The sequence below is a fragment of the Rhamphochromis longiceps genome, linkage group LG23, assembly GCF_057381845.1.
Source record: "Rhamphochromis longiceps isolate RC_006_pf linkage group LG23, R_longiceps_female_GT1.1, whole genome shotgun sequence".
Lineage (NCBI taxonomy): Eukaryota > Metazoa > Chordata > Actinopteri > Cichliformes > Cichlidae > Rhamphochromis > Rhamphochromis longiceps.
In genome coordinates this window covers 8,403,540-8,424,122 of record NC_140578.1, presented here as the reverse complement: position 1 = coordinate 8,424,122, position 20,583 = coordinate 8,403,540, and the positions used below count along the sequence as shown (strand labels likewise).

Below are 20,583 nucleotides of genomic sequence, written 5' to 3'. Positions count from 1 at the left end.
AGAGCTACAGGCAGATTCTTCAATCCGTTTTTTATTGGAAAGCCATGGTTCACACATAAAGGAGAAGAGAAAATTGAGTTAGGAAACTGGAGCCACAGTCAGGGCTACTGATGAAAGGAACTTTCAAAATAAAAGCTGAGAAGAGATAAAATGTTTATTTCTAACTTCCAAAATTTGAAAGCGTTACTGACAAACACATCTTTGCAAGATGTTTTTTTTAAACACAGTAACTTCTCTGTCTGTGCTCAGCATGTCAGAGCAGTGGACCATAAAAAGAAAGCTTTTTCTGTGAGTAACCCAAGTCCTGTGTCTGGGTTGCATTCTGCACACACAACAGTCCTCTGTCACACACACATACTAGCATGTCACCACTAATACAAGTTTAACTTTGCCTTACTAATGCAAACATACACCAAATTATAGCAACAGAAGCATTTTGTGCCATGCTTATGTTAACTGACGTGTCACAGGAGAAGCTATACACAACATAACATGCAGGCAAGAGCGCGAGCACAGACATACAGCGATTTGTTTGCAGACTACATGTCTGCACATTAACACCCATCACCCTCCATGAATTCCATCTGTTATAACACTGAGTATCAGAGGGCTTAACAGGATCTCTTTTTGGCAATTCATTTGAGCCTGACCCACATTTCATGAAAAGTGGCAAAGACTGATAGCCACAAACAAGTACAGGGGCTGAAGGAGACAGAAGTTGGGGTCAGGATGGAGACAGGCAGGGTGATGAGCGCATGGCTGACTTCTCTTTATGTATGAATATATGTGTGCGTCTGTGTGAAAACGAAACAGTCCTGGTCTGCTGACTCTGGTTCAAAACACATTCTGAAATGGAACAATACAAACAAAATCAGCCAGGATTTCTACTGCGCAAACATTCCCAGAGCTTTAAGCTCATGGCTCAGCTAAAAACACTAACAGGAGAAGTACTGAAGCAAGCTTAAACCATTAATACTGGCTAACACCTTTCCCCACCCCCCAAACCTGGTTTTAGACGCAACACATCCCCATCCCCATTATTCTCTCCCCATTCCAAGATTTATGAATCCATCACATAGTGTATCAGGGATATCAGGAGTAATTTTTAATTGACTTCCAAATGCATATACAAAATGACATGCCAACTATGCTGAGAGAAAATGAATGTACTTTAAAAACGAATGAAAATAGAAATTTAATCTACAAAAGAAGTATCAAAGCTCACATTGGCTCACATCCTGCATTGGCTAGAAACCTGTGAAAAACTGGTTGAAAATTCAGCAAGTTATGATGATTTGTGGATAGATCTCGTACTTCCATAAATATGCAACATAGCACAGAGATGACTTGTGCTAACATGATTGGTGTACTGACGCACAAGATTCAATTACAAATCACAAATGGTGAAATCACAACTGCCAACACTAACAAGTATTATAGCATTAATCAAGTAACAGCTCCAGAGGGCTTTTGCAAGAAAGTTTAGAATGACTAAGGATCAAGATGGTGTTGGACAAATGAGTCCAAGTGATTCACTAAACTTGAACACTGAACTCCCCTTCATACATTATACCCAAATCCTTATCATACTCCTCCTAGAGTTCTTATGGCTCTTCTTCACTTCCCAGAATTCTTGGGTCACGTGCTGCGTTCCCCTCACGCATCACACATCCCTCACAACAACTTAAAGACAACAGCTTGCTGATGTTTCTCACACATTCTATTTGGGTGGATAATTTCTCAACTAAGGAAAAGGCTTAAAATGTTTTCAGCTGTTTTAAATTTGACTATATCTCTTGCACCTCTTGGGCCCACAATCACTGACCATCTCTGGCCTTTATTCCAAGTTAAAGTTGACAATGTGTCACAGGGTGCACGACGTTTGCCTGACCTCTGTGATAACTGATAACAGTAGATGTCTGGCAGTAAATCCTCAGACACCATTCATCTCTTCATACACTGTGAAAATAAATGTCTCTCTTTTTCATCCCTTCCCATCATCTCTGTCCTTCCTGAACAGATGGTAAACACATCACTAATGTCTTGTCTGTCTGTTTGTCTATCCTGTGACGCTGCGCAGAGCCTCGCTGTTAAACAAGAACTAAACACATCACACTGGCAAAGAGGTACATCTTCTCCAAACAGCACTAAGACTGTGAGAACTATAGTGTCACTTTGTGCTTGATGACTTAAGTACTAAAGTGCACCCAAGTATACCACTCGGCTAATATTATCCAATTTGTACCACAACGCCTGTATTCAGTAGTCTGTAGACTTGCGCTCACCACACACTTTTTGGTATACTTTGTTAACAAATTTCCACTTCAGGACTTCATAAATCTGTAGATCAAAATATTATAAAGTTTTATTCCATTCTAATAAAATGCTGTTATACTTTGATTTAATCTCCTAAAAAAAGTTCTGCAACAATTAATAGACTGATAAAAATGTCTGATTAATGAGTATCAAAGCAATTAAAGTTAAACAATTAAACTCACACTTTTGTGCCAGTGCTACATGGCACAGTTATCTTTAGACATAAAGGGCAAAAGCTAGCTGAAAGAGGACAAATTGTAAAAGCCTAACTGTCCAGAAACCAAACTGCAGTTTGCTGCATTTGTATCCATGTGGTACAAACCTTAACTACTTAGGTCACAACAGTCGAGGGATTTTATTGTTGTCATTCAGATGTCTTTAGTCTCACATGATATTGGACAAAAGAGTTAATGTCGATTTCTGTGCCACTGGAGAACAAGAGTAATTATTTTTTCCTTTTTCTTTATAACACTTGCAAAAAATAATATACTATGTAAATTTAATGTAAATCGGATGATTCTGACACATCTGACACTGCTCCCCCCCAACTAAATGCACTTCTACAGTGATTTAATACTGAAATGATGATCTGGATCTGAAATACATAAAAGTACTGCTTGACTGACCCGAAACGTTGGAGTGCCACAGAGCCATTTTGGCACTCCAATGTCCATGAGCCATAACAAAAAATAGTCTTTTTTCTCCTCCTTTTGAGTCAGTTTCCATCTAATTGGTTGTTCGTTGCAAATGGAAGGTTTAACCAGCAGGTCGGTTGCTTCTACAGGGAGTGCAGAATTATTAGGCAAATGAGTATTTTGTCCACATCATCCTCTTTACTTCAAGCCGTATAGGCTCGAAAGCCTACTACCAATTAAGCATATTAGGTGATGTGCATCTCTGTAATGAGAAGGGGTGTGGTCTAATGACATGAACACCCTATATCAGGTGTGCATAATTATTAGGCAACGTCCTTTCCTTTGGCAAAATGGGTCAAAAGGAGGACTTGACAGGCTCAGAAAAGTCAAAAATAGTGAGATATCTTGCAGAGGGATGCAGCAGTCTCAAAATTGCAAAGCTTCTGAAGCGTGATCATCGAACAATCAAGCGTTTCATTCAAAATAGTCAACAGGGTCGCAAGAAGCATGTGGAAAAACCAAGGCGCAAAATAACTGCCCATGAACTGAGAAAAGTCAAGCGTGCAGCTGCCAAGATGCCACTTGCCACCAGTTTGGCCATATTTCAGAGCTGCAACATCACTGGAGTGCCCAAAAGCACAAGGTGTGCAATACTCAGAGACATGGCCAAGGTAAGAAAGGCTGAAAGACGACCACCACTGAACAAGACACACAAGCTGAAACGTCAAGACTGGGCCAAGAAATATCTCAAGACTGGTTTTTCTAAGGTTTTATGGACTGATGAAATGAGAGTGAGTCTTGATGGGCCAGATGGATGGGCCCGTGGCTGGATTGATAAAGGGCAGAGAGCTCCAGTCCAACTCAGACGCCAGCAAGGTGGAGGTGGAGTACTGGTTTGGGCTGGTATCATCAAAGATGAGCTTGTGGGGCCTTTTCGGGTTGAGGATGGAGTCAAGCTCAACTCCCAGTCCTACTGCCAGTTTCTGGAAGACACCTTCTTCAAGCAGTGGTACAGGAAGAAGTCTGCATCCTTCAAGAAAAACATGATTTTCATGCAGGACAATGCTCCATCACACGCGTCCAAGTCCTCCACAGCGTGGCTGGCAAGAAAGGGTATAAAAGAAGAAAAACTAATGACATGGCCACCTTGTTCACCTGATCTGGAGCCCATTGAGAACCCGTGGTCCATCATCAAATGTGAGATTTACAAGGAGGGAAAACAGCACACCTCTCTGAACAGTGTCTGGGAGGCTGTGGTTGCTGCTGCACGCAATGTTGATGGTGAACAGATCAAAACACTGACAGAATCCATGGATGGCAGGCTTTTGAGTGTCCTTGCAAAGAAAGGTGGCTATATTGGTCGCTGATTTGTTTTTGTTTTGTTTTTGAATGTCAGAAATGTATATTTGTGAATGTGGAGATGTTATATTGGTTTCACTGGTAAAAATAAATAATTGAAATGGGTATATATTTGTTTTTTGTTAAGTTGCCTAATAATTATGCACAGTAATAGTCACCTGCACACACAGATATCCCCCTAAAATAGCTAAAACTAAAAACAAACTAAAAACTACTTCCAAAAACATTCAGCTTTGATATTAATGAGTTTTTTGGGTTCATTGAGAACATGGTTGTTGTTCAATAATAAAATTATTCCTCAAAAATACAACTTGCCTAATAATTCTGCACTCCCTGTATGCTCACAGCCAGAGCTAAATCATACAGATCCAAGAGTAGAAAACCCCCCAGTTTTAAACAGAGCACTAAGAGCTGCCTATAGCCTGAGCCTTGCACTGACAGAGATTACTTGTACTTGTTTCATATGAGCATTGCGATAGCAGTATATGTATGACAGAATATCCACTTTTTTCTGATATTCATAGTATACAACGGGTAAAATATTTAACATGTCACCAATTTTGTAAGTGCTACTGACATGAACCAGATGTCGGTAACAACCAATCCAGTCCACACATGAAAAGAAATCAAACCACAGATGTCCATAAATTAGGTGTAATAATAACACATGAAGCAAGGGAGGCGCAAAAAGGCATGGAAAGTCATGACGCCTGCTGAAATCCATCAGTGATTAGAAAGAAATCCTGCCACTTAGTGCAAATTAATATCAGCTGGTTGAGTCCCAACTGATGGACTATAAGAAGGTGTCTCATTACCAAGGTGTCACACAAAAAAATCTCATGATGGGTAAAACAAATGAGCTCTCTCAAGACCTTTGCAACTTATTGTTGCAAAACATACTGAGGGCATTGGTTACAGAAGAAACTTTCTAAACTACTAAAGGTTCCAATGAGCATTGTTGGGGTCATAATGTGGAAGTGGAAAGAACATCATTTCACCATAAACATACCATGAATCAACTATGACCAGGTGCTCCCTGCAAAATTTCAGACAGAGGAGTAAAAAGAATTATCAGTCGAGTTGTCCAAGAGTTACAGAAAGACCTGGAAACAGCAGGTGTAATTGTTTTCAAGAAAACTATAAGTAACACACTCAACCAAAACATTTTACCTCCACCTCCAACACTGGTTGAAAAAGAGTACGGCACACACACACACACACGCACACACACGCACACACACGCACACACACACACACACACAGCAATTTTTTTTATAGTTGATGTCAAATTATTTTAAACTCACTGGGATTTATTGATATTTATCAAAATGATAAAGCACTATGAGCTAGGTGTATATAATATTTTGTCCACCACTACTGACATTAATGGCAGTGGAAAAACTTCTGCAACCAACTTTACTATAATTTAATGGAGTGTCTCTCACAATAGCGTCCAATATGACCAAAGAGCTGAGTCAGAACCTCTCTGGCACAGTCTTAAGACAAACTGAATATGATAAGCTTTATAAATGAGATTTATTGCAGAGTTTCTGTGTTGGAAAAGATTATAGTTCGATAGTAGGGGTGCAACGATATTCGTATCGATATTGAACCGTTCGATACAGTGCTTTCGGTTCGGTACGCATATGTATCGAACAATACAACATTTGTAATTTATTTTATCAACTTTCCTTCTGACGATGCTGTCTGTGTTGAGCGCTCAGTGAATCTGCGTTCGACTACTCCGCCTAGGCTGCACTGTCGAGCGCAGATCCACTGAGCGCTCAACACAGACAGCATAGTCAGGAGGAAGAGCGCAGGGCAAGCTAGCGAGACAGAAGTTAAGCTCTCCTTGCAAGATGGACCTCCCCCACCCTCATTCAGATCTGGCGTTTGGAATTATTTTGGTTTTCATGTGACGTATGACCCTGAAGGTAAGCGAGTCATGGACTAAAGTAAAACAGTATGTTGGATGTGCCATGCAATGCTTAATTACATTGGTGTGAACTAGTGTGTTAGCGCAGTTAGCTCGTTAACGTGTTGGCCGTCTAGCCCCATGCACGGGGCGATCGGCGGTAGCTCGTTAACGGAGATTTGCCGTGTTGTGGCGTTAAGGTCATTTCAACGAGATTAACCTGAAAGCACTAGTGGGAACACAACGAATATGACTGCACATTTACGCCGACATCATCCTAGTGCAAAGACAAAAACAACAAGCATGCTACTAACTTTAGCCGAGTCATTTAGACAGCTGTTAGCACGTGATTCTCCTTATGCTGCTGAGAATATAGCCCAGAAGAAGCGGATAGTATAGCTTTTATTTTGGAAAGAGACATTTCTCTGTAATAAACTCTCTTTTCCAAAGATGAGTGATTCCTCAATCAGATACAGGGCTCGCAATATCGCTAGCCCGACGTCCCGGAGCTAGCGATCTTTCCAGTCGGGCTACAAAAATCTCTCTGCCCTGCCCGTCGGGCTATTGTAGGAAAAATATATGTCAATGCTTTTGCATTCTTTCAGAAATGTAGCTGGGTAATTATGTCATTGGCATCGGTGAGCCACTGTCAATATGTGACATATTGAAATCGCGTTTGAATTTGCGCTTGTTTTTTTGCTTTCACTTTGCAATGACAGCACTGATCTGTGAGTGATGATAATTTGTGCACCAATTCCTCTGACATCGTCTTATTAATCGTTAGCTTACTATGCAAACATGACAAGTGAAATCTCCCGCAGCAAGCTTAAACATGTGAGAGGTTGATCGCGCAGAGAATCGCTGAGCTTATGTGAGTCGTGTGTAAAAGTAGCAGTGTATATATATTTTAGTTCTGCTGAGCCAAATAAGACAGGTCAGGGTGAAGAAGTGACAGCCAAAGAAAAGCTTACCACAAAACGGAGAAGTTATGACAAATGAGACTATAAGGCAAAAAGAAAGTGCAGCTTTATGGTTTCATGGACAAAAGAATTTCTGTGGCTGCAATATGACGAGCTAAATAACCAGGGCTGCACATAAGTGGTCCGCAGGTGCGCATTCGCTGTCAAAATAAAAAACGCGCACAAGGGTTAGGGTTAAATTTAAAAACTGTACTTTTGAGTTAAAATATATATTTATAATTTTAATAAATGACAAATTAAAAAGGCATGAACATTTTTTTGTATCGAAAAAATATCGAACCGTGACACCAAAGTATCGAACCGAACCGAACCGTGAATTTTGTGTATCGTTGCACCCCTATTCGATAGGTGTATCTAACTGGCAACACAGCCTGGCTTAAGGACTGTGTTTTTCTAAACTCAGTCATGTTAAAAATTGCTTTATTTCATGAATGCATTATGACATATTTCACCAAATGTGTCTAGCAAAAGTTTTGCCTGCTCAACAAAGTAAGGGAAAAAACAGAGACAGCCAACTGCAGACTGGAGTCATGCAAACTTGCAAAAATAAAAATTGGATTCTGCAGTTTAACCTCTGTACTGTTATGCTTTAGACAGGATGTGGAGAAGTGGTTAGTGCAGTGTGAACGAGGACATCTGAACTTCAGATCCTCACGGCCAGATGTGCAGTATGTGCTTAATGTGTCATTTGACTAAATGCTTTATTTTTTTCCTATGATCGTATCCTCATACTCACAATCAGCAACTAAAAAGGCAGATGCTTTTGACAATTTTAACACCAACATGACCACCTAAACAGAACACAAAATCATCAAATCATAAAAAGGTATGAATTATTATGCCGCACAAGCACAGAACATAAAACTTGTTGCTGTCACTGGCACCCGTCGTGCAGACATCTCTGCTGTGTTACGACCCACGGTGCTAAAAGCTCAGAGAGATCACAACTGCACACATGAAAGACACAGCATCTTAAATAACTCAGAACAAAAGCAAAACAACAAAACAGTAGGGTGGAGAAGATGGAGACTTATAGCTGGAGATTGTGAGAAGGGGGAATGTATATAAGCAGTCCTCTCCTCCTCCTCGGGCCCCTTCATCCCTCCCCCCGCTCATAATTAGCGGTTCGGCGTGGCTGCTCGTTTTGGGTTACTTTTATTCCTTGCCCCATTTCCATGAAAACAGCAGTGGGACAAACAGACCCACATGTGTCTCTAAATGCAGCGAGAACAATAGTAGACAAAAAGTGGGGTGTATGAGTTCACTCCAGATGAAAGCTAGAGTGGGAAAACACAGGAATTAGTGAGGTTTTCGCTCACATGTTTTCAAATTGAGTTCTCGTATTGGATAAAATGCAGCGTGGAGGGCTGGAACAGCTTAATTTTGGCCTTGGTTGGTATACACCATGACAGTTAGTGGAAACTTTTCAAGAACGCTCTGCAGGCATTGTGAAATGCACTGTTGTCCAATAGCCAACATGTTTTAGTTATTTCTGCAAATTCAATGCATTTATGTAATGTGTAGCTCATTTAAAATACTTATACTTACCTTTGTGTCACTTGTATCTAGCAGCTATTTGGGCAGTGGTTTCTATTTGTCATAATTCTACTAAACATATCCAGTGTTTTGGCAAATGTTCTAAGGCATTTCAAACAAATTCATTAACAAATATTTCATCAGCGTGTACTTCTTCAAGTTGGCCATTCTGGTTCCAGTGTCTTACAGGCTGTTTCAGCACATGGCTACAGTTCTTTTTTACTGCAGGACCAGATACTCCCCTTCTACTCCAGATAAAAACCAAGATATCGTCAGACACATTTGTACGAATGAAGTCCAATTGTTTAAAAAATTGAAAACTAAAGGGTTAGAGGTGGAAAAAGATGGACACTTGGATGAAACAGAATATCTAAACTAAGAAAGAAAACACTAATAATATGGAATGAGGGGAAAGGAGGACATTTAACCATCACCAGATTCCACTCCAGCAGAGAGCCTGGGGGGTATTTCCCTATTCTTTGCACCCCTATGTCAATCATGTTACAAGGCAAGCAGAGAGATTGTTTCCCTCCACAGGTGAGTTTCATTTCTAGCTCATACAAGATCAGTCCAAGAACAACAAAAGGCAACCTTCCTAAACACACGCACGCACACACACACACACACACACACAGAAGGGAAGCTGTGCAGCATGCAGTTTTTCATCTCCATAGCGCCTAACAAATGCAAATACCAGCTCAATTTGAAAGCTGAGCTCTAAACCAGACACAGCAAGTGTTGTCACAACCTATAAACACTGAACCATTTAAAGTTGGAGAGGACTGGGTTCTGTACGCTCTGGCTGCTCAAATCAAACTAAATGCCCACTTCTAAAGAACAGGCTCGCACAACACTGAGATGACGCTGGACTTAATCAAATCAACAAATAAAGCCTTCCTCTAGAGTCAGAGGTCTCTGTAACATCACACAGGTCGTTTGTGCTCTTATTGCTAACATGACATATCTATTTGACACATTAGTTTCCAAACACAGTCAGAGGTGGAAACCCTCTCTTGGTTCATAATAAAGACAAGTCTGACCCTGTCACAGATAAACGTATGAAATGAATCGGTGAACTTCACCTGACCATCCACTCAAACCATTTGGATCCAAACCTTTCAGCTTTGCATTACACATGGAGCAGTGCCTGGGGAGGTATACGTAATTAATGACAGAGCAGGGATGGCAACAGTCTGTCTCTGATTGACCTGGTTTGACCCTCACCGCTTAGTTGCCATAGTGATTGGTCAGTCTCGTTCCCTATGGGTGACTGGGCAATTCCCTGGGGCCACAAGGTAGCCCACAGAACGGGCATGAGGTAACAAAGTGTTGGGGGCAGAGGAAAGAAAATTGTGCAGACTGGCGTCTCACAATTACACTCTGAAACAAAGAGAGGTTCTAGTCGAGAAGGTGGGCAACATCATTTCAAGGGCCACACTGGCTAAGAAAAAGTGAAGGACCACATAATGGAAATGTGAACTGAAACATGACAACCATAATGCTGAGTACTGTTAAGCTCCATGAATTTCAATGCATGTTAATTTAGGCTGAATATATATTATATATTATAATATAATAGGGCAGCAGCACTATAATAAGTTGGTTAGCACATTGCCCTATAAAAAGAAGGTCCTAAATTTGACTCCATCATCTGACGGGGGCCTTTCTGTATGGAGTCTGCATCTCCCAGTGTTTGTGCGGGTTCTCTCTGGGTATTCTAGCTTCCTCCCACAGTCCAAAGACACGCACTTAGTTGGATTAGGTTGTCGGTCCCTCTGTGTTAGCTCTATGTCAGATTGGCAACCTGTCCAGAGTGTGCAGGTATCAGATTTAATTGTTAAGCTAACTTAAACTCTAATATAACTGCAGTAACAGACTTGGATATGCAACAAATCTGACAAGTTCATTTTTATGCATTTATTTACAGTTTGTTATCGATAATCCCTTTAATAGAATGAATGACATCATAGTGTGATACTATACAACCTGAAACATCCTAAAACTACATCACATTTGTTATTTGACTTAAGTTACTGTATCTACAGCTGATTTGTGGCTTATTAAGACATTGACATGGCTTGCAACTACAGAACACATTAATTCGCCTTCATTCCTTTTTGCTTGTTTGAAAATTAATGTAGCCAGGGTAACATTAACCCCTGGCTAATATCCTATAATAAAGTCTCAAGTTGAGTATTTATGCTGTGGCCATCTTGGTGCATGAAACACGACGTGATGGGATGATCTACACTCTTTGGTTGATGACTTGTGATTGATGAGTTGTTAGCTAATGATCATATCCTGGATGATCCTCCATTATGTCTCTAATAATTACTATAATTGTTTGCTATCATACATCCTTTATACTGTCTTAATACAGTCTTTGATTCTAATAAGATATTTATAAGCAATCTCACAAACTTGTGTCATTAAGCCTTTTGGGAGCAACTGGTCACATCTCTTTGCAAATTCATCACAATCTGTCTTAATGTCAATGTTAAAATACACAGCACAGAGCAGGCATGTTTACCCATTACCTGTGATCTGTAACACGTCATTACAGAAGAAGAATGCCAGACACTTAAGTAGAGGCATTTAGGCAGTGGTACAGATTCAGTTATTCACCTTGAGTTTTATTAATGTCTCTGGCTTTTATTGATTATGTTTCATGTTGTTTTCTTTTCCTTTTATGATACTGAGGGTGCGATTGAGATGGTAATGTGTAATTTACCCATGTTTGTCCTGGGCCTTGATTTTTATCACGACCAAAGTGGGAAGATTGTGTTTGTTTAATGGCTCACAAGTCAGAGCATTCACCTTTACTGAACTTATGCACAAGCCTGCATGATTAAAGACAAGCTGAGAATGCAAGAACTAGCAGTGAGGTTTATCGTCTGATTGCTGACGATGCTTTTTCCCATTAACTGACCAATAACAATAAATCTTCAATCTGATGAAACTCTTTCATCTACTTTTAGTTAAACAGTATCCAAAGAGGACAGTCAAAGGTCCTGGAATGTTCTTCTGTCTCTATTTCAAATAAGAGAAATTAACACAAAGACGTATGTCCTGTGGGCTCTGACCTTCCCTGGCCTGTGCTCAGCAGGTAGTGACAAATGACCTGATAGTAAATCTGTCCTGAGGTGGAGCTTTTCTACAGCGAACACAGAGCCTGTTTGTGACAACAGGAAGTTGAGACAATCTCACCAGAATAAGCACATTAAGGGATGCACACGCATGAATGGTTGCACGCACACATAGCTGTGCACACACGCACCTGCTTACAAGAACATCTGGATATAGTTTCAGATGCACAAAACCATGGGAAAAAAATGGAACACCAACAATGAGCAGTGACACGTAAAACTGAAGGCAGAGTCTGTGTGCCAGTCTCAGGAATATAAAGGTACGATGCGGTTCGTTGCTCGGATCCATCTGGGACAGTGGGTCATTGTTGGGCCTCTTGCAAACCCCCGCCATCTTCCCTAATGGTCAGCTTTTTCTATGGTCTTCCCTGTTAACAATCCAAGGATGAATGCTGTGTATTGTGGGATTTTTCCCAGTCTGTGGTGTCTTTTTGGAGCATGCTCAAATGAAGTCTGACGCCAGAAGGCCAAGTCAGCAGACCACACTAACCTGATTCACCACGGATGGAGAGTGTTAGTGGAAGCTTTATGAGCCCCCCCCTTACCTTCTGATCATGTTCCCTAGACCACCTCACCTAAACACTGCAAGATGACAGTGCACCTCAGCACAACAAATTTCGGGAATATCAAAAGTGTGCCTAAGTGGAGAGAGCAGTGTAAATGATCTTCAAGAAAGATCAACGATTTCAGCGCGATGAAAGTTTGGTCTGAGCAAGGGTGAGAAAAACGAGTTTCCTTTGGCCAACGCTGTGAAAAACATTCTGCAGAAACCTCAAAACACACACACTCGTGGGGGAAAAAACTCAAGGCCACATGAAAAATCCTCCTGACATGAAGGGCTTTGAGTCTGCAGTTTAACAGGCGCAGTAAACAATAGAAACCAGAACAAAAGATATCCGCAGATGTACATATGTGACAGTGCAACTCTGCCTCGATACAGAGCGAGGGGCGCTTTAAGTAGAAGAGAAAATGTTCAGTATATCAAAACCTTATGAGACCATCTTATTCCCCACCTTTAAATTTTAGAGCGCTGCAGCGTTGTAATTCTACAGCTATTAACATCAAAGCAATAAAATTTCAGTTCAGTGGGCTGAGATATAGATTTAGTAGAAAGACGTAGAGCACTTAAAACGCAGCACATGCAAATGACTATTGAGCTGTGAAGTGAATGCAGCAAGGCCTAATATGAAGCAACTTGATTGAGCCTTCCTGTGTTACTTGATTTTCCAGGGGAGGCACAAACTGAACACAATTATAGCCAGCAGGATGGCGAGGCGATTAAGGATAAGTAATGCAGAAAGCCGGGTGAGTCAAGCACCTATCTGTCTGAAAGAAGAGAGGTAATGATAACAGGAAGTGAGATGAGTTGATTTTGCCCTCTGGCCTACCAACCCATCACCTCTGCTAAAAAGCCCCCCCCCTCTATAAACAGACCTCTCTCTGCCTATTAAACAGATAGTACATTAAGGCTGAGCTGTGCAGAACAATGTAAACACAGCCGTCTCAGGATACTGGTGCTGGGAAGGGGGGGGGGGGGGGGGGGGTGTTGGCTTGACATGGGGGCTATTCCTGGGTCTTCCTGGGAGTGATCATCATTGCTCTTCCCCCTTACTATAATCCTTTCCAACTAAACACAGGAAGGAAGAGATAGGTAAATAACTTGATCTTCCGATAAACTAATTTCTTTCCCACTCTACATTTTTATAAAGCTTGTTATGCTTGAAAATACAGAGGCGTGGACTTTAGTGGAGTACAGGAGTTCACATGGGCCATGTGAGCTTATGCTGTAGTGAGCCATATGTTTGTGGAACGCATCACAGAGAAACAGTAATCCTGCTCAAGACATATTTAAAAGGAAGCCTGATGAAGTTATAGAAAAAAATGGGTAAGGAAACAGGAGCTGAGAGACAAAGAGTCCACTTTGTAGAGAAACAGACAGGAGTTGATCCTGAACCTCCTGTGGTTTCTTCTGTGAGCAAATCTGCATTGCTCCAGGGCTAACAAACTCACAGAGAGGATAATACACGGGCTGGATGAGGGAGAATGTGGTACAGAAAGTGGATGGATGGGGAGACGGTCAGTCCAGGTCAGTACAGATGTGAGGCTGTTAAACAGTAGGGAACTAGAGGAGGTCAATGGTGGACATCTCAGGGCAGCACCCCGAAGTCATTCACACCCCTTTGTTACAATCTGGAGGAAAACAGAGAAAACAGCAGGGACACAGTGGTGACAGAACATAAGGGGGAATGTCTGGGATGTGGGGATAGTCTCCATACCCTGGGGAAAGGCCAATTACAGGCTTAAAGCCTCCTGCCTGTCTCTGGCATGCAGCTCAGATAAGATGAAAGTTACTTGGGACCAATATCAACATTTTTCCCCTCTGTCACCATAAGAAATGATGCAATCCAGATGTTGCATATATAACTGCATGAGCATACGTATTGTGGGTGCACTTTCTTACAGCTTTATATAAAAGGAGATGACATGGGTTTTTATTGTCAAACTACTAACATACTGCAGACCTGCAGGTTTGATTCTCTGCAGATCATTGTACATCCAAGAGTGTCAAGGGATAAAGGTTGAGGGTCACGAGTCTTTAGGGCAGAGCCCACTGACACTGTCCTGGGGGTTATTAATGGAGTGTTAGGGTCACCAGGCTCCACCCTGGCTATAAAATAATTTATAACACAGACGTCACCAAAAGCATAAACAAATAATAATTTAAAAAAAAACTATTCTGGACTTATCTTGATGAATTAACCATGCCTCATGGTGAACTGTAGGTTTTCAGTGTGCTTGCAGAATAATTTGTGGACGATTACGAAAGAGGGTCTCACAGGTTGGGCATTTTTAACTAAATTGTTTCTGTGGAAATATTGCACAAAAGCCCCATTTAAACAGATTTTAGGATAAGACTGATTCAACACTCTGTCAGCTCAAAAGACCCAACTAGGGAGCAGCTGCAATCAAAAAGTAGCCTTTTATGTAATTTTTCCTGAAATTTGCAGGTCAAACTCTCTGTTTAATCTTGATGACAGAAAATAATTACACTTCATCCTGGTGGTTAGCACTGTTGCCTCACAGCTAGAAGGTCCTGAGTTCAATTCCACCATCAGGCCAGGGTCTTTCTGTGTGGAGTTTGCATGTTCTCCCCGTGTTTGCGTGGGTTCTCCCCAGGTACTCCGGCTTCCTCCCACAGTCCAAAGACATGCAGTTAGTGGGGTTAGGTTAATTGGAAACACTAAATTGCCCATAGGTGTGAATGTGGGAGTGAATGTGAGTGCGACTGGTTGTCTCCTGTCTATGTGTTAGCCCTGTGACAGACTGGCGACCTTATGACAGCTGGGATAGGCTCCAGCGCCCCCCACGACCCTGAAAAAGGACAAGTGGAAGCGAATGGATGGATGGATTTTTTTCCAAATGATTTTGATAAAGAAAATGAAGGCTGACATCCCACTGAGGCACATACACTGACACTCACACCTGAGACTGAAGTCAGTATGGTGGGAATGGTGCAACTTGTGAGGGATATCTAGTATTAAGTCGGACCAATTCAGTTCATATTTGTAGTTGCTCAGATCCTGCCAACAAAAACCAACAGATACTTACATTTTCAATCTTATCTGAACTAATGAAATAATGGGGGTTATTTTTTTTTTTTTCATATCCTGTACATAGAAGAGGTTTTACAATGTTATCTATCTGCCATAAAGTAATGTTAAGGGTACTGGTTTTGGATTCATAGCTCAGTTTTAGTCATATAAACACCATTTCAGACTACAACACAAACATGCAGCTAAAGCAGAGACAGCGATAAGAACCAGGCAACCAGTTTGAGTTACCCTTGGGAGATGGGGACATACAGCCGAGTGCAGCTTTCTGTCTGAGCAGCGCTGTGACCAGCAATAACTCTGAGTTTGAATGTTTGCAGAGGCATGCCCTGGTAATCCCAGCAGAGTAAAGCAACAGGCCGGGGTGAAAGAGGTTAGCTCCTCTCTATTGCACTGCTGTCATCACTTCCAAGTTCAGTGATGTGACAGACTAATCAACAGTAGACTGGACAGCACGCTATATAGAGACACTACGTACCTTAATAAAAATCGGTCTTTTAAAAAAATGAACTTGCAAAGTCTACTCTCCGTGGGAGGGATGTACAGTAGAAGTGTGCATGTTTAGTTTGGGAAGGCTGAGGTCCTGGCTGGGATGGTGATGGGAAGGTAAAGCAGTGAGTGTTCCTGGAAGTGGTGAAAGAGTGAGTCTGTTGAGTTTTGCCTTAGCTGCCCCACCCCTTCTAGCTTGCCTAGTACTACACATTCTGTGGACTGGAGAGCCTCCAAGCCTGTTCAATCTGAACCATTCAGATGAAACCCCAGTCTTATGTCAGACAGCCAGGGCCAAGAACAGTGAGGGAGGTATAAGAGCAGGCAGGGTGGCACTGCCAGCCAAGATGATATCTAGCTCACACATACGTAACAACTCTATTAAGGAGGTAATAAATCTGGTGGCAGTATAAATACTAAGTATCACACTAACCACATTTATTTCACAGTCCCACTAACATGCTGACCTCCAAAACCACATCTGTACCCTTTTCTGATTAACCTCCAAGCAGCAAGACCCTCACAAGTACTCTACAGCAGCTCAGGTCACATAGTGGATATTACGCAGCATCTTACACGACGTGTGTTTTTGAACCTTTATTTCACCAGAAATTGATATATTTGAGATATTAGAATCTCTTTTGTGTGCTTCTGTGTTTGTAGCCAACTTTTGGGAAAGGCATGAACTAGGCTAGGCCTTGAACTCATTGGTCCTTTGCCTCAGTTCGGTCACTGCCCATCCAAAGCCCCAGTGAACCACAGAGGTGTTGGCCTGAATGAAGTCACACTGTCCACCAGCAATGGAGCGTCCAGCTCTGGTCGGTCATACCCACAGCAGCCCTCACACACTCAGGCAGAGCAAACACATCCAGACTGCCAGGCAGAGCTGAAAGGCATTTCATCCCGCCATTTTATAGAGTAATTAACTTCTCTCTGACCATGTTGAGCAGAGGGGGAAAAAACGGACTCATACGAAGATTAAATAAACAGAGGGGGCACAGAGGACACACAACTCATTTCCCTTAATTCCTCAATAAAACTCAAGCCAGTTTTGATTGCAAACAACCCTCAAATCGCGCTCAAGGCCTGCTTGTGAGATTTGATTCTTGAAGAATGCAATTTTGAACTTGGGGCAAGTGCCACGTATCCTACACTGTTATTAACATAGTCACCATCAGCTTAATGAGACACAGTCACTTTAATGAAGTTAGTTCTCATAAGATACAACTAAAACTAAAAAAAAGTGTGGTGAGAAATTATCCAGGTATAGCAGACAACCATGGGGCAGTGGATCAAAGTGGGTTCATGAAGTAAATGGATAATGGAACAGTAAGCCCTAAAGTCTTCTTCCTTTATTAAGTAAAACAGGGATGGCCCCAGCTGAGGATGAAGGTTTATGAGGTTGTTTTCAAATTCTAATTTGGCATGGGGCATGGCTAAGAGCTTGTTTTGTTTTTCCGTGCTTTAGTTTAATAAGTTCCTAAATACTCGGCTGTCTTACTGCTTGCTTTACAGCTTCAGGAGTATAGAGCGACTCAATGAAAATACCAAGGTAAGAGAAGCAGGAAATGGCTTTGTATTAGTGAGCTCATAGCTTGGCGCCATTAAGATTGTGTGTTAGAAAGTACAGAACATGTACTAATCACTGCTGTGGAGGTGAATGAGTGATGACTGACTGTGCTCTCATTTTTGATTTATTCGTTATACTCCGCCTCCTTCCCCCGACTTATCCTGCGACCTTTAAAAGCTCAAAGACACATGTACATGTGCCTCCACCATAAAAGACCTCCTGTAGATTCAAAGGCTCTACACGAAATCATGGCAATCTAGTGTTTTCTCCGTGTTTACTTGAACGGAATGTTTTCCCTACAAGCAAAACTGACCTTGTTTATGACAGAGAGGAATCTGTTTTTTCCTGTTGCTGTCAGTTTAACACAACATTCTTGCCACCATCTTGCTAACCACAAACACACACCTACCTCCTGTGCACTGGTAATAACATATTTACTAACAGGAGCGATGTTAATTAAAAATGCTAGCGAATATGCAGTTTTCCAGTTTAGTTAAAACTATCAGTGTCGCTTTATTTCAAGTTATTATCTAACATCGATATGTGTTGTTGAAGTTATTTCAGTCACACTTCTCACACTCTAAAAGAAAACTACTTTCATCTGAAATAGGCTACTGTGTTGCAGTTGAAGAGCTCAAAAATGTGTCAATCTGTCATAGGTGGTATCGCATTTTTAAGATGTTCACATCTCATTTAAAAAGGAAAACATCAAGTTTTCATCGGCTCTAGCACATATGGATAATAAGGCCGTGTAAGATGAGCGCGCACCTGCAGCAGCAGCCTCTCGAAGGCCAGACAGGAATCCCAGCGAGGCAGGCTTGGGTGTCGGAGAGTCTGGGCCGTGGCCAGGCCCAGCTGAAGCACCCCACAGTGACTCTCTAGCGCCCCTCTACTGCTCCGGAACAGCTGGATGTAGGAGCACAGCTGTTCGGGGGTCACACGGCCTGAAAGGAGGGAAGATGATACAGTTATCATCTAGCGAGCAATTTGGAGCCGTAAGAAATTAATCAATCAAAATCTGGCAAAGATCGTTGTATAAGGAAGGTTTACAGACGCCTTGACTTTTCCCACACGTTTTACAGCCTTAGGATGAAATTGTTCAAAATTAATTTCATCCAAACATAACGACAAAGTGAAAACAGAATTGTTGAAAGGTTTGCCAATTCATTAAAAAGAAAAATCTGAAATATTACATTGACATAAGTATTCAGAGCGCTTGCTGTATTTGGCTCAGGAGCCTCAGAACATGAAGTTATCAACTTTGATCGAATTCCCTCCTTCCTGATGTTTTAGGTGGAAGGAAGGAGACCTAAACCTGGTGGTTACTCACACTGAGCTACAAAGATTTGGGGTGAAGATGGGAGAAACTTTCGAAAGGGCAACTACCTTTGAAGCACTAAACTTTATGGCAGAGTGGACCCTCTACTCAGTAAAAGATGCGTCAAAGCTGGATTGTATTTTACAATAAAAAGGAATGAAAGGAATCCCACACTCTAAGCAACAAAACTTTGGAGCCCCGTGGTTATCGGTTTTTAGGGCGTAAAAACCCCCCAACATTCCACCATTTATAAAATCTCCTTGTCTTTATCATGAACCTCAAACTGAGACTTTGAATTCTAGCATTAGCCCACTTTCTTCTGGGTCACAACTACTATAAACCTTTCTGATGATGATTGATGATGATGACGATGACGACCATGAATTGGAGACACAATTTGTCATAAAATCATCCAAATCATTAAATACTGAGTCGAACTGAAGTTATGTCAACTAATTCCCATGAAAACATGAATGAAAACTTTAAGTTCTAGTTACTTTTTTTTTTAAATTTAATTACTAAACGTTTTACTTTTATTTTAGTCAAAAGATACATACCAAATGTAACTGAAATACTGGAGTACTGATAAGCTTCAATTTTGAAATTCATCAACTTCTAAAAACTTAAGGCAGTTGGTTACCTTAATTTGTTTAAGTTCTGCTAACTTTTTTGGGTTTACAGTGTACAAACATATTCTATACATACAGCATTTTAAGAATTATATTAAGGGAAAATGATTAGACTATACAGTGGTCCCTCGCTATAACACGGTTCACCTTTCGCGGCCTCGCCGTTTCACTGATTTTTTTTAGTGCAATTTTGTTTTGCGTGCTTTTGTGTGTGTGTGTTTTCATTGTGTTCTGTGTCCTGATCGGCTGTAGACCATTGTCAATCAATCTCTTCTGTGCCATGTCTCCTGTCCAGTACAGAATGCGCTGGCCTTGTCAAATTTACATAAATCTTCGATTGCTAGCACTGTGACTCTGAAGTTGGTTTCATTCTATAATACTGGAGTTATTTTTCTACGAAGGTTTGAACTTTGAGAGTGTTTAAACAAGAGAGAAAAGTGTGAAAATGTTCATGCCTGTATGAGAAAAGTGTATAAAGTGTGTAGTGAGAGGTTTTACAGCCTTAAAATATCTATAACAATTGTAAAAAATAATAATTTGCAGATTTCGCCTATTGCGGGTTATTTTTAGAACGTAACTCCCACACGATTAACGAGGGAACACTGCACACGCATAGAAGGGAAGAGCCAAAAGCAGAAACAACAATAACCTTTTACCAAGCATAACAGCATTAAAAAAAAAAAAATCAAAAAAAAAAATCATACACTTATCTTGGGGCAGAGGGGAATGACTGAGACTAAAGTAGAGCATAACTTTATCTTAACAGGCAAAAACTCCACAGGGTGAGAGAAAGCAAACTGCACGGCTTGCGTGAGTGTTGCCGTGTGACAGTCACAAAGGAATATTCTCTATATGTGCTTGTTCCTGCGTAGAGTTTCTGTGATTGTTGTTAGCCAGTGACTCATAAATGTTGCACTATGTAAGCATGTGTGTAGGTGCTTAAGCATGTCTACATATAGCTGAGGTGCAGCAACACTGACAAGAGGCACTGAACCCGTGTTGAGTATGACTAATAACTGTAAATCAGAAGTTTTCACTGATTATTTATAGAGGTAGCAGAAAGAGTCCAGACTCCTTTT

General features: G+C 41.2%; 1 protein-coding gene across 1 annotated transcript in view; it reads right to left on the bottom strand.

Moving 5' to 3' along the window:
• Positions 1-20,583, bottom strand: part of scfd2 (sec1 family domain containing 2) — a 106,702-nt gene that overhangs the window by 67,327 nt on the left and 18,792 nt on the right. Inside the window, exon 4 of the mRNA XM_085397374.1 lies at positions 18,326-18,501. Coding sequence (XP_085253500.1) covers positions 18,326-18,501 — 176 coding nt within the window. The remainder of the gene's footprint in view (positions 1-18,325; positions 18,502-20,583) is intronic.